General features: G+C 42.4%; 1 protein-coding gene across 1 annotated transcript in view; it reads left to right on the top strand.

Moving 5' to 3' along the window:
- Positions 1–15,220, top strand: part of SHQ1 (SHQ1, H/ACA ribonucleoprotein assembly factor) — a 95,373-nt gene that overhangs the window by 56,771 nt on the left and 23,382 nt on the right. The window contains exons 6-7 of the mRNA XM_070391032.1: positions 410–537; positions 13,748–13,902. Of these exons, the coding sequence (XP_070247133.1) occupies positions 410–537; positions 13,748–13,902 (283 nt within the window). The remainder of the gene's footprint in view (positions 1–409; positions 538–13,747; positions 13,903–15,220) is intronic.

Genomic DNA, 15,220 nt, shown 5'->3' with positions numbered 1-15,220 from the left:
AAATTATTTTCGTTGCTACTTCATAACTGTAATGTTGCTACTGTTATGAATCATAATGTAAATATCTGATATGCAGGATCATCTTAGGCGACCCCTGTGAAAGGGTCGTTCGATCGCCAAAGGGGTCGCGACCCACAGGTTGAGAACCGCTGCCTTAAGGCAAGACTGGTCTTTTGTGTACCTCCCATGTAAGAGATCATAAATGTCAACTATCCTTTTAGTTAGTTGCTTACTTTTCATTTTATGATGATTACTAAAGTAAATTAAATGTAGTGCTCGTTTTTCTTTGAAATGTACTCTGAATTGATCTGTATTTCTAGTGCAATGAAATGAGTTATAAATTAGAAAACATCAAACCCAGCCAAAGTCTGTATAGCAAGCCCATCTAACATTCATTGTTTTTCCCCAGAGCCGACTTTTTTGAAGATGAGGCAGTTGAACAGGTTTTACAGTATAATCCTTGGTGGACTGATACGTATTCAAAGATGATGGCCTTTATGGAAAAGAGTCAGGAGAAAGAAAATCATGCTGCTTTAGGTAAGAAACTAAAACATAGGCTCATTTTTTTTTTTTTTAAATACGCTCTATGAGGAGGTATGTTTTTGGTTTGCTACTTTTGGAAATGGGATCTTCAGCCTAGGTTGGAAAATGCCACTCAACATTAGACTTATTTGTCTAAATTGTTCTGGAGTATGTTTTACTTTTGAATCATTGGAATCCTTTTAAACTATTTATTTATTTATTTAGTAAATTTAGGAGCATTAGCACATAGGACATTTGTAGTTGAGGAAGCAGCTTGAGAGATCTGAACATTCCTTTGTGGGAAGGGCATGTGAGTGTTAGAATGGTGGGAGAAGACCCAGTTTTTATTCCCTTTGTTGAATGAATTTGATATGTCCTCCCAGTTTTTTTTCTAAATGGATTTATGTAGAAGTTGGGATAGTTATCCTTATACCTGCATCTTATAGAGAACGGGTGGACCAGTTTTTACCAATGAAAGCTGAACTGGGGTTGGGGGTGGGGTCATGAATCACAGGAGATGGCTACGCCATATTTAACATTAAGCAAACATTATTCACAGAATCCTTTCTTAAATGATCATTTTATTACTGCCTTTTCTAGTGGGAGGTTGGTATATTAAGTGTAAATTAGAATTATAACAGTTTCAGATAGATCAGGAGTAGAAGGCCCATGTTTTCTGTCATACTTTTTTGGCTTTATTTATATATTAAAAACCAAATTTCAGTGTTTAAATAAGAGGAATACACACACACACGTGAAATAGAATATAGAATCTCCCACTTAAAATTTCTCTTCTGAAAGTATTACTGTTAATGTTTAATCATCATCCGAGGATTTTTTTTCCCCATTGATTTTTAGAGAGAGTGGAAGGGATGGGGAGAGACACAGAGAGAGAAACATCGATGTGAGAGAGACACATTGATTGGTTGCCTCCTGCTCAAGCCCCAACCCAGGCCAGGGATTGAGCCTGCAATTGTGGTACATGCCCTTGACCAGGATAAAACCCTAGACCAGTGGTCGGCAAACTCATTAGTCAACAGAGCCAAATATCAACAGTACGATGATTGAAATTTCTTTTGAGAGCCAGATTTTTTAAACTTAAACTATATAGGTAGGTACATTGTTATTAACTTGATTAGGGTACTCCTAAACTGGCCTTTGCTAAAAACGTCCTCAGTCTGATTGAGGTACGTTCGCTGAGGTCAACCCCTTCCAACTCTCCCATCCACACTCGTCTTGTATACTTGTTTTGTCTATCTCCTTTCGTTCATCTTCTCTATATGTCCACCCCCCACTTCTTCTAATGCCACTTCTTCAAAATAGACTCGCCCAGGCCGAAAACCGACTTCTGTGCATGGGCCACGAAGTTTCAATCGCACTGTACGTGCGAGCCGCATGTGGTTCGTGAGCTGCAGTTTGACAACCACTGCCCTAGACCTTTCAGTCCACAGGCCAACGCTCCAACACTGATTCGGACCAGCTAGGGCTATATTTTTAATGTATATACCCACATCTAAATACTTGCTTTAAGAGATTTATATATATAGAATCATATTCTCTTCTTACCTTGCTTTTTAAAATTTTGTGATATATGTTGTATATCATTTGAATTAGCACTTATAGTTATAGCTGACATTTTTAATCTCTCTCCAGTATTCTGTTGTGTATTTGTATCATGATTGGTAGACATTTGTGCTGTTGACTACTGATGAAACTTTGGGTTGTTTGCAGTGTTCTGGAGTTGTCTCCTTTGATTACTAAATCCAGAGTAGCTATAGGGTCTCTATTGCATGTCTTATTTTGATTTTTCTGCATAGCAAAGCAATAGCCCATTATATATTCTATATTTAGTGTCTAACTTTATGCCTGTTACAAAATAGGTACTCGATAAGTAGTTATAGAAAAAGTAAATATTGCAGAAATTTTTTTTGTAGTTAGGTTTTGTTAGAGTTTAGGTGATTTCTACCAGATTGAAAAATTGCTACTCTAATCTTTTAGAATTGACTGCTGCATAAAACTCATTTTTAAATAATGATTCTTGTTATATTGCTTTCAATAAATTCTTGGATTTATATTTCAGTTTAAGCACAATATAGATAATAACTGTATATGCCATGTAGATCTGATCAGAAAATTTGCTCAAACTTAAGTCAAAGATATTTACTGGTTTGAATCAGTTTCCCCAGTTTTAGTGCAGTGTTTTAATGAGGTGGTGGTTGTGTAGTTATGTTTTCTGTCCACAAGGGTGAGCTAGTTGCCCTAAAAATCAGAGTTCTCATGTATAATTTTAACAGATTAAGCCAGGCTGCGTATTTAACCACTGGCCCTCTTTACCCTTCATCTTCATCTGACCCATAGCATATATCCAGTCTGATGCTTCAAGAAAAAGCATAATCTGCTAAACTAGTGTGGTGATTCATTCTAAAAATTACCTTTAAAGATAGCAGGGGTTTCTGACCTAAGTTAGAAGAACTTGAGTGCTGTGTTGTGCAGAAAATGCCTCTTCTAAATGTGTCAAGCATAGGATTAAGGATCAATTATAAGCTAAATACAGGGCTTGAGGTTTAACGCTTTGGTCCATGACAGGCTGGCAGTGTGATCTTGCTGTGGGAATTCTGTAGCTACCACATAAGAGTTGTCATGAGGATTGAATAAGATGATGTATTTAACATCCTTGGTATATTGTAGTAGTTAGAAATTATTATTATTACTAAGATAAATCTTTATTGTTGAAAGTATTACATATGTTTCATCCCTCCCACCCCTCACTGAACCCTTCTAGCCCACCCCTGCTCCAAGCCTTCAGCACCCTATTGTCTGTGTCCACAGGTTATGCATATATGCATATAAGTTCTTTGGTTGATCTCTTCCCACCCATCTTTCACTGCCTTCCCTCTGAGATTCCACAGTCTGTTAAGTTATGTGAGTTCCTTATATACAGTAGGTCCTTGGGTTACGTCGGAGATCTGTTCCTATGGCGCGACATGCTTCTATGTCTCTGGATCTATTTTGTTCATCAGTTTATTTTGTTCTTTTGATTCCACATATGAGTGAGATCATGTGATACTTGTCTTTCTCTGACTGGCTTATTTCACTTAGCATAATACTCTCCAGGTCCCCTCATGCTGTCTCAAAGTGTAAGAGATCCTTCTTTTTTACTGCTGCATAGTATTCCATGGTGTAAATGTACCACAGCTTTTCTCCACTCAACTGCTGATGGGCACTTGGGCTGTTTCCAGATCTTAGCTATTGTAAATTGTGCTGCTGTGAACATCGGGATGCATATATTACTTCTGATTAGTTCCTCGAATTTCTTAGGATATATTGCTAGAGGTGGGATTACTGGGTCAAATTTAAATTTCCAAATTTAAATTTTTGAGGAAACTTCATACTGTTTTCCATGATGGCTGCATCAGTCTGCAGTCCCACCAGCAGTGTACTAGGGTTCCCTTTTCTCCACATCCTCACCAGCACTTGTTATTTGTTGATTTGTTGATGATAGCCATTCTGACAGGTGTGAAGTGATATCTCATTGCTGTTTTAATTTGCATCTCTCTGGTGATTAGTGAGTTTGAGCATTTTTTCATGTCTCTTGGCCGTCTGTATGTCTGCCTTGGAGAAGTATCTAGTTAGGTCCTTTGCCCATTTTTTAATTAGATTGTTTGTCTTCTTTTGTTAAGTTATGTGAGTTCCTTATATACAGTAGGTCCTTGGGTTACGTTGGAGATCCGTTCCTACACCGCAACATAACGCGATTTTCACTGTAAGTCGGAACCCACCTACATAAGCACCTGCGTCACTCACATGGAGCACATACACAGCAGTAATGAAGTGAAACAGTAAAAAAAAAAATTTTAAAGAAAGATAACAATTCCTGACCTTTACTTGTAGTAAATAAATAATAAAAAACATAAGGCACATATGTACATATGTTGAAATGACGGAACTTTTTTTTTTTTTTTTCATAAATGGGAGATGGCAATGTAACCATGAAATGACTTAGGTCGAGTCCGACGTAACCCGAGGACTGTCTGTATTTTGGATATTAATCCTTTATCAGATGTGTCATTGCCAAATATGTTCTCCCATTCGGTGGGCTCTTGTTTCATTTTGTTGATGGCTTCTTTTGCTGTTCAGAAGCTTTTTATTTTGATATAGTTCCATTTGTTTATTTTCTCCTTAATTTCCTTTGCCCTAGGACCGTGGTCGTCAAACTGCGGCTCGTGAGCCACATGCGGCTCTTTGGCGCCTTGAGTGTGGCTTTTCCTAAGCCTTAGGAGTACCCTAATTAAGTTAATAACAATGTACCTACCTAGTTTAAGTTTAAAAAATTTGGCTCTCAAAAGAAATTTCAATCGTTATACTGTTGTTATTTGGCTCTGTTGACTAATGAGTTTGCCGGCCACTGCCCTAGGAGATGTATCTGTAAACATATTGCTCAAGAGATGTTGGAGATTTTGCTGCCTATGGTTTCTTTAGGATTTTTATGGTTTCACGGCTTACATTAAAGTCTTCTATCCATTTTGAGTTTATTCTTGTGTATGGTGTACATTGGTGGTCTAGTTTCATTGTTTTTGCATGTACCAAATTTTCCCAACACATTTTATTGAGGAGACTCTCTTGAGGTGACTGTATGTTCTTGCTTTCTTGTCAAATATTAATTGAGCGTAATGTCTTAGGTCGATTTCAGGGGTCTCTGTTCTGTTCCATTGATCTATATGCCTGTTCTTGTGCCAGTACCAGGCTGTTTTGATTACGGTGGCTTTGTAGTATAACTTGAAATCTGGTATTGTGAGCTTGGAGTGTTGCTTCCTCTTGGATTTTTTGGGAATAGTTTGAGGAGTATAGGTGACAGCTGTTCTTTAAATGTTTGTTAAAACTCTCCTATGAAGCCGTCGGGACCAGGGCTTTTGTTTGCTGGGAATATTTTTGTTACTGCTTCTATTTCATCTTTTGTTATTGGCCTATTCGTTTCCTGGTTCTTCCCAATTCAGTTTTGGGAGATTGTATTTTTCTATGAATTTGCCCATTTCATCCACATTGCACAGCTTATTGGCATACTAGGGGCCCAGTGCACAAATTCATGCACCTTGAAAGGAACTATGGGCCACAAGGCTGTGGTGGACACAGGGGCGCGTCTCAATCCATCCTCTGCGCCTCTGCCCAGCCCCTCCCACCATGGCCCCTGGTCCCCTGTCTGCCGGCAGCCCCGCTACTGCCACTGCTGCTCCCATGTGCTGACGGCGCCGGCCCCGCTGGCACCTGCTGATGGCACAGAGCGATTGGGGCTGGCGCCAACAGTGGTGCAAGCAGGACTGGCGCTGTCAGTGGGTGAGAGTGGTGGCTGCTGCTGCCCCGATCACCCCTCAGGAGCAGAGGGAGGTGGAGAAGCCCTGAGGGGTAATTGGGGCTGGCAGCTGCCACTCGCACTCACTGATGGTGCTGAATGATCAGGGCCGGCACTGGGGGTCAGCAGCAGGTGCGAGCAGAGGCTTTGGCACTGGCAGCGGGTGCGAGCGGGCTGGTGCCGGCAGCAGGTGCGAGCACTGGGCAGGACCACGGTGCATGGGAGCAAAGAATTTTCAGTAACCACCAGAGGCTTGCCCCAATGACACTGACCGGTGCCCTGCCTTTGTTTGGCGCCCCCACTCACCTCCTCCACCATCCTGCCATGGCCGACACCCGTCATGTTCCCCACTCTGCTGCCTGCTGCCAATGCCTGCCGTATTCTGTGCACATCATCTGGTGGTCAGCACACGTCATAGTGACCGGTTATTCGGTTGTTCTGCCATTCAGTCTATTTGCATATTAGGGTTTTATATATATAGACTAGTGGCCCAGTGCATGAAATTCATGCACGGAGGGGGGTTCCCTCAGCCTGGCCTGCACCCTCTCCAATCTGGGACCCCTCGGGCGATGTCTGACAGCCAGTTTAGGCCCGACCCCCGTGGGATCGGGCCTAAACTGGCAGTCAGACATCCCTCTCGCAATCTGGCACCGCTGGCTTCTAATCACTCACCTACCTGATCGCCCCTAACCACTCTCCCTGCCGGCCTGATCGCCCCCAACTGCCCCCCTTCCGGTCTGATCACCCCTAACTGCCCCCCCCTGCCAGCCTGCTCGCCCCCAACTGCCCGCCCTGCTGGCCTGCTCACCCCTAACCGCCTCTGCCTCGGCCCCGCCACCATGGCTTTGTCCGAAAGGACGTCCGGTCTCTTGGAAGGTCTCCTTGTCTAATTAGCATATTACCCTTTTATTAGTATAGTTGTTCATAGTATTTTCTTCCAATCATCTGTATTTCTGTGGTATCAGTTGTTACTTCACTGCTTTCATTTTATTTATTTAGGTCCTCTCTCTTTGTTTCCTGATGAGTCTGGCTAACAGTTCATCAATCTTGTTTATCTTTTCAAAGAACCAGCTCTTGGTTTCATTGATTTTTTTTGTTTTTTTTTTAATGTCTATGTCATTTATTTCTGCTCTAATCTTTATTATTTCCTTCCTTCTCCTTATTCTGGGCTTTTCTTGTTTTTCTCTTTTTAATTCTTTTAAATTGTAGGGTTAAATAGTTTATTATTAATTTTTGTTGTATTTTGAGGTAGGCCTGTAGTGCCATGAGCTTCCCTCTCAGGACTGCTTTTGCTGTGTCCCAGAGATTTGGGGTTATTGTGCATTTTCCAGGAACTTTCTTGCTGCATCTCATTGATATCCCATTCTTTAATAACATGCTATGTAGCCTCCATATGTTTTAATGTTTGAGTACTTTTACTGTAGTTGATTTTTAATTTCTTGCCATTGTTATCTGAGAGGATGCTTGATATGATTTCAGTCTTCTTGAACTTGTAGAGACTTGTTTTGTGTCCTAACTTGTGGTCTGTCTTTGAGAATGACCCATGTGCACTTGAGAAGAATGTATAGTCTTCCCCTTGGGGTGAAATGTTCTATAAATGTCAACGAAATCCATATGATCCAGTGTGTTATTGAGAGTCTCTGTTTTCTTGTTAATTTTTTGTCTGGAATATCTATTCAGTGAAGTCAGTGTAGTGTTAAAGTTTTCTACTATGACTATATTGTTGCCAGTGTCTCCTTAAAGTCTTCCAGAAGTTTTTTTTATATATTTAGATGCTTCTATTTTGGGTGCTTATATATTTACCAGAGTTATAACCTCTTTTTGGATCGATCCCTTTAATAGTTATCTTTATTGTCTCTTGTCATGACCTTTATTTTGTCATCTGTTGTGTCAGATATGAATCTTGCCATCTCAGCTTTTATTTCATTTCTATTTTTATGGAAATTTTTTTCCATCCCTTCAGTCTCATCCTGTGTGAGTCTTTTGTTCTGAGGTGTGTCTCTTGTAGACAGCATATAATTGGATTATGTGTTTGTATCCATTCAGTTGCCCTGTGTCTTTTGATTGGAATATTTCATCAATGACATTTACTGTTATTATTGAAGGTACTTACTTATTGCCATTTTAATTCTGTATGCGTATATTTCTCTCTCTATTTCTTTTCATTACAGCAGTGCCTTTAGCATTTCTTGCAGTACTGGTTTGGTGGTGATAAACTCCTTTAGCCTTTTTTTCTGGGAAGCTCTTTATTTCACCATCTATTTTGAATGATAGCCTTGCTGGATATAATAATCTTGGTTTCAGATCCTTGCTTTTCATTACCTTAAATACTTCATGCCATTTCCTTCTGGCTTACAGACTTTCGGATGAGAAATCAGCTGACAGCCTTATAGGAGCTCCTTTGTAGATAACAAATTGCTTTTTACTTGCTGCCTTTAAGATTCTTTGTCTTTATTTTTTGGCCTTTTAATTATGATGTGTCTGGGCATGGGCATGTTTGAGTTCTTCTTTCTTGGACTCTATATCGTTTGAACTTATGTGATTTTTTCCTTTACCAGGTTAGGGAAGTTGGCTGTCATTATTTTTTCATACACGTTCTCTACTCCTTGCTCACTTTCTTCTCCTTCTGGCATACCTATAATGTGAATATTGTTAAGTTTCATGGTTTCCCACAGCTCCCTTAAGCTGTCCTCCTGTTTTTAAATTTTTTTCTATTTGGGTTTTTGATTGAGTGGATTTTTTTTCTACTTTGTTTTCTAATTCACTGATTTTGGCTTTTCCCAATCTGCTGTGTGTTCCTTCCACTGTGTTCTTTATTAGTGCTATGTCATTCTTCATAGTTACTATGTCTTTTCTCATGCTGTTGGTCATCTTTTCCGTCATTATTCTGAACTCCATGTCTTATCTCCATTTCATTTTTCTCTTCTGGAGAATTCTCTTGTCCTTTCATCTGGTGCTTGTCTTTTTGTCTCCCCATTTTGACTGCCTGTTTGGGTTTGTGTCTGTGTATTAAGTAGATCTGCTAGGACTTCCAGCCTCTAGTGCAGGACAATATCAGATGCTGTTAGTGACTGGCCCTGAGTATCATTTGGAACTATTAGCAAACCACAGCCAGTGGCTCCTCTGCTAGGGCTGGGTGCCTTTGGAAAGGACCAACATGTGCACCAGGGTCTGCTTTTCCTATCCCTGGGCCCAGAAGGAGGTCAGGCAAAGATTCAAAGCTTCCAGAGGCCCTCCTCTGCCAGCAGTCTGATTGTTCTCAGTCTTGAGAGGCTCAGGCTACCAACCTCAAGGTGGGAAAGAGGTCTTCCAACAGCATGGGACAACTGCCTTTCCTCCAATCAGAAACCACCTGGACAGCAAAGATCCTCGGGCGAAAGATGTCCACAGTGTGAAGGAAGGACTCAGCACAGGAAAACAGGTGGCTGCCCTCTGAGCTCCAACCTCAGAGTCCCCAAGCTGGAACTCTCCTCACACGGCTGCAGTCCACTCTGTCCTCTCTGTGCTGGAGCCCCAGGTGAGTGGCTACACACGAAATTTTGTACATTGGCCCTTTAAGAGGGTGCCTGCATTTCTAGCCATCTCTCCTGGCAGACAGCAACCCTGCTGCTTTTGACAGTCAGATGTTACATGGGTACCTTTCTCAGTTCTGATGCTCTGAGCTGGGGGGCCCAGCTTGGCATTTAGACCCCAAAGTTCTCAGTGGGAACCCCCTCTGCCCCTACCTTCAGCTGCTGTCTGTGGGAGCCCGGCTAACCATTTCTCATCTTCACATTCCTCCTAGTCTCTATGTGGTCTCAACTTTCCATCCTTGGTTGTCAGGGTTCTCTCTAGCTAGTCCTCAGTTGATTTCCAGAATGGTTTTTCTGTATTTCAGTTGTATTTCCAGTTTGGTCCTAGGAATGTTAGTGTAGCTTCCACTTACTCTGCCGCCATTTTGGAATCAACCAGAAATATTATTATTATAGAGTAAAATCAATGGCAGGAGAGCAAGGAATTGAATGGCTCTCTATGAAATTACAATTTTTATGCATTTACAAAGCTTTAAAAGGGAGTTCTTTGTTAGTGAGATTTTTCTTTCAATTTTTTTCTTTGTTCAAATATTTGAGGCCCCCAGAATTGGAGGAATACATTGAAGTGTGCTAAACCAGAATAAAATATGGGAGAAAAGAAGTAAACCAAGAAATAAGGATCAAGGAGCATGCTGCTGCTTTAGTTTTCCCTCATTTTCCTCTCTTCACCTCCAGGCCTCCTTCCTCTTAAGCTCCCTGGTCAGATGTTGCCAGACAGATATAACAGTGCAAGTGTGAAGGGCCTTTGACTCCTCCTCATCTATACTAATAAAAGGGTAATATGCAAATTAACCATCACTCCACGACAAAGATGGCGGCGCCCATAGCCAAAAAGATGGCGGCAGCTGGAGCCATGGAGCCGGCCAGAGCGGGCAGGATGCTTGGCTTCCTTCAGGTGGGACACTTGGCTTCCTTTGTTGCCCCAGCGATGAAGGAAGCCAAGCCTCCCACAAGCCCTGGCCTCTGGGCAGCGACCACGGAGCCAGCTGGAGTGAGTGGGAGGTGGCTCCAGAGCAAAGGCCCAGGTCCCGGGTGCCAGAGGGAAGTCAGTGCCTGCAGCAAGGGAAAGGAAGGCCTATTCTTGCACGAATCTTCATGCATCGGGTCTCTAGTCTTAAAATATTAAGCTACAGTTGTTTTCAGTTCCAGATAAGCCTCTTGGCTCCATTATGATTCTCATCATTTTCTTCGTAGCCCTGAGTTAGAATGCAGATACTTTCGTTAATCTCTTCAGTTTTGACATGGTCTGATCTTTCTCCCCAAAGGCTTGTAATTGGAAGTGTTAAATGCTATGCTTCCGCTGAGATCCAGTTTCCTGAGGATGGATTTTCCACGTTTCCCATGTTGTCTTTCAGTGGTTAACTTCAGATCAAGAATCTGGCACATGACTGCTTGTTATGACACTTCGCATTTATAGTCAATGAACTTCCTAGCAGGGATATTTAGTATTTGTAGAGCTGTGAGTCTCAACTGGAGTGTTGTAGCCACTGCACGGCTAGCCATTTAGACCAAGGGTTTGAATGCAGCAGATTTTTTCTGGTCCCATTGTTGTGTTCCCAGAAAGTGTACAATGTAATAGATTTGCATTCCTCTGAGAGGAGCCAGGTCATGGATGATTTAGTTGTTGACCCACAGAAGATAAGGATTTTGGGGTGGGGTATTTAGAAGGGAAGATTTAAAAGTAACTAAACTAGAAAATGTTTCACATGAAATAAGGTCACTTTGCATTTTGGGGGGAGTCTTTTTGCAGTCAACAAACGGTATTGATGAGGTTTTTAATGTTGGGAGGTGGTCTTGGGCCGCTTGCGTCGGGGCAGCTGGTCCTGAGGCATCCATGGGGTTGCTTGTCTGGTTTGGCTGCATTTCTGGGCTTGGAGCTGAAACACAGCCAAGGCCGGATGTATCTGATGTGGGTCAGAACCTCACTGTCCTGGGGGCTTGATGCCTAAGGGCTATTCTCCAGCCCGTTCCTTCCCTCTCAGGGTCTACCCGCAGGACTAGCAATACGGCAGGGGAGGAAAGGGGAAGGAGGGTCCAACCACAGGCCCAGCTATGTGAAAGGTCAGGGGTCTAAACTGCAGGCCCAGCCATGTGAAAGGTCAGGGGTCCAAACCCAGGACCAGCCATGTGAAAGGTCAGGGGTCTAAACTGCAGGCCCAGCCATGTGAAAGGTCAGGGGTCTAAACTGCAGGACCAGCCATGTGAAAGGTCAGGGGTCTAAACCCAGGACCAGCCATGTGAAAGGTCAGGGGTCTAAACTGCAGGACCAGCCATGTGAAAGGTCAGGGGTCTAAACTGCAGGCCCAGCCATGTGAAAGGTCAGGGGTCTAAACCCAGGACCAGCCATGTGAAAGGTCAGGGGTCTAAACTGCAGGACCAGCCATGTGAAAGGTCAGGGGTCTAAACTGCAGGACCAGCCATGTGAAAGGTCAGGGGTCTAAACTGCAGGCCCAGCCATGTGAAAGGTCAGGGGTCCAAACCCAGGCCCAGCCATGTGAAAGGTCAGGGGTCTAAACTGCAGGCCCAGCCATGTGAAAGGTCAGGGGTCCAAACTGCAGGACCAGCCACGTGAAAGGTCAGGGGTCTAAACCCAGGACCAGCCATGTGAAAGGTCAGGGGTCTAAACCCAGGACCAGCCATGTGAAAGGTCAGGGGTCTAAACTGCAGGCCCAGCCATGTGAAAGGTCAGGGGTCCAAACCCAGGACCAGCCATGTGAAAGGTCAGGGGTCTAAACTGCAGGCCCAGCCATGTGAAAGGTCAGGGGTCTAAACTGCAGGCCCAGCCATGTGAAAGGTCAGGGGTCTAAACCCAGGACCAGCCATGTGAAAGGTCAGGGGTCCAAACTGCAGGACCAGCCACGTGAAAGGTCAGGGGTCTAAACCCAGGACCAGCCATGTGAAAGGTCAGGGTTCTAAACCGTATTAAAAAAAGAAAGAAAAGTTAGTATATGTTACATATAATAATTAGTATATATACTAAATTTTTAACTTGGGGCTATTGATGAAGATGAAAAGAGGGTGACAAGCAGAACAAGAAAAAGGAAATGACTGTGTTGAAAAGAAACATCCTCTTTCCATAAGTCTCATGTGTGATGTGGTCATATTTGTGTATTTATGTGTAACTTTGTTTCTATTTATACAGAATATTAATACTATACACTTAAATGGACTAATATATGAGAATACTCCTACTTTTTTATATAGAACTTTAAAAATGAATAGTGAATATTTAAAGAGTACTTTACTTAGCTATATTATACTAGAGCCTCGATGCATGAAATTCATGCAAGAGTAGACCTTCCTTCCCCCGGCTGCCAGCACTGGCTTCCCTCTGGCACCCGGGACCCGGGCTTCCCTCGTAGCCCCTGCTTCATTCAGAAGGTCATCTGGAAGGACGTCCGGTCTAATTAGCATATTATGCTTTTATTATTATAGATGTTTTCTGTTGTCAAAATATATTATGGTAACTTTAAAGTCAATAACTCTGACATTTAGATGCCTTGAATACAGAACACTTGCCGAAGCCGGTTTGGCTCAGTGGATAGAGCGTCGGCCTGCGGACTGAGGGGTCCCGGGTTCGATTCCGGTCGAGGGCATGTGCCTGGGTTGCGGGCACATCCCCAGTGGGAGATGTGCAGGAGGCAGCTGATCGATGTTTGTCTCTCATCGATGTTTCTAACTCTCTATCTCTCTCCCTTCCTCTCTGTAAAAAATCAATAAAATATATTTAAAAAAAAAAAAAGAATACAGAACACTTTAGCAAAAAGAGGTGTAAGAAATCTGGTAATAGCAATAGATATTGTTTAAACATTTCTTTATTTAGCCCTAGTAGGATTTGAGCAAACACAAAGCTATTAATAAAATGGTGAAGTCTAGCCCTAGCTGGTTTGGCTCAGTAGATAGAATGTCAGCCTGTGGACTGAAGCAAATGATGGTCCGCGGACCATTGGTGGTTGGTGAGGTCTGAAAGGTTGGCGACTGCTGGACTGAAGGGTCCTGGGTTTGATTCAGGTCAAGGGCACATGCCTTGGTTGTGGGCTTGATCCCCAGTAGGCAACCAATCAGTGATTCTCTCTTGTCATTGATGTTTCTCTCTCTCTTTCCTTCTCCCGTCCTCTCTGAAATCAGTACAGATATATTTTAAAAAATAAAACGGTGACGTCTAGTTTAAAAGTTGTTTATGTATCTAGAATTAAATAATTATTTCAGTTTCTATACTCAAAGTTCTAATTTTGACAAATCTTCAACATTGGGGGTTCTACAAAACTGGATGCAACATCTAATTTTTAAATACATTTTCTTCTAGTATCTTTCTCTGAAGAAGAGAAGTGTCAGCTGCGAAAATTTGTCCATAAGTCTTACCTGCTGGACAAAAGAGCCCAACGTCAAGTGTACTATAGTCTGATTGATATCCTTCTGGCCTATTGCTATGAGACTCGTGTCAATGAAGGAGAGAGGAACGTAAGTGCGTGTGTGTCTGTGCTTGTTGGCTGAGACTCCTGCACTGAGTAAACTGTATTAGTACTTCACTCCTCTTGTAGAGAGTAAGACCTGTGGTGATCATTACTTAGGGGACGCTTGGGGCAGAGTTGCACATGTTTGTTGGTGGTGGGTATCAACATGGAAGCATAATGCTTACTTGGTGTCTTTCTTTTCTCTCTTGGCATCAGTCTTTACACATAGCAAAGAGGGGAAGTAAAACTGAGGCTAGAGAAAAAGGATCTTTAGGAGATAAATTGCTCAAATAAGACACTTGACTTTGGCAAGGAGTAAACTATCAACCCATTTATGTTCTTTCTCGGAGCTGTCAATTAGCAGGTGCAAGGTATAGGAATCTTTTAAACAGCGGTTCTCAACCTGTGGGTCGCGGCCCCTTTGGGGGTCAAACAACCCTTTCACAGGGGTCGCTTAAGACCATCAGAAAACACATATATAATTACATATTATTTTTGTGATTAATCACTATGCTTTAATTATGTTCAATTTGTAACAATGAAATTGGGGGTCACCCCAACATGAGGAACTGTATTAAAGGGTCGAAGCATTAGGAAGGTTGAGAACCACTGTTTTAAAGAAATCCTATATAATAAAAAGGCTAATATCACATCGACCTAACAGCAGAACGACTGGTCACTATGACGGACACTGACCACCAGGGGCAGACGCTCAACACAGAAGCTGCCCCCTGATGATCAGTGCGCTCCCACAGGAGTAATGCCGCTCAGCCAGAAGCTGGGGCTCATAGCTGGCGAGCGCAGCGGCAATGGTGGGAGCCTTTCCTGCCTCTGTGGCAGTGCTAAGGATGTCCAACTGCTGGCTTAGACCTGAAGCGGGCCTAAGTCGTTCGTCGGACATCCCCCAAGGGCTCCTGGGGGTGCATGCTAGGCTGAGGGATTACACCCCCCTGCCTCAGTGCACGAATTTTGTACCCTGGACCTCTAGTCTGTTATTAAGAATATACTAATGTAAAGTACTAATGTAAAGTACATTAGTATTCTTAAATTATATTCTTTTTTAATAACACAGACTTTATCATAGCTCTCCTTAAACCACATTTGATTTTGTAAATGAAGAGCTAAACATTTTTCTCACTTCTACTTTTAAAAAAGCTGGGAAACAACAACAAAAAGTCTTTCTGGTTAATGTGCACTGCAGCTATTTATGATTTCTTGAGCTGTGTACATGCTTTCTTAAAAAAATTTTTTTTAAAATATATTTTATTGATTTTTTACAGAGAGGAAGGGAGAGAGAGAGTTAGAAACATCGATGAGAGAGAAAC

The sequence above is a fragment of the Myotis yumanensis genome, unplaced genomic scaffold (genome assembly GCF_028538775.1).
Source record: "Myotis yumanensis isolate MYYU_CA2020_CCGP unplaced genomic scaffold, mMyoYum1.0.hap1 SCAF_14, whole genome shotgun sequence".
Classification (NCBI taxonomy): domain Eukaryota; kingdom Metazoa; phylum Chordata; class Mammalia; order Chiroptera; family Vespertilionidae; genus Myotis; species Myotis yumanensis.
Note: the sequence above shows the minus strand (reverse complement) of the source record. Positions and strands in the feature narration are given on the sequence as shown.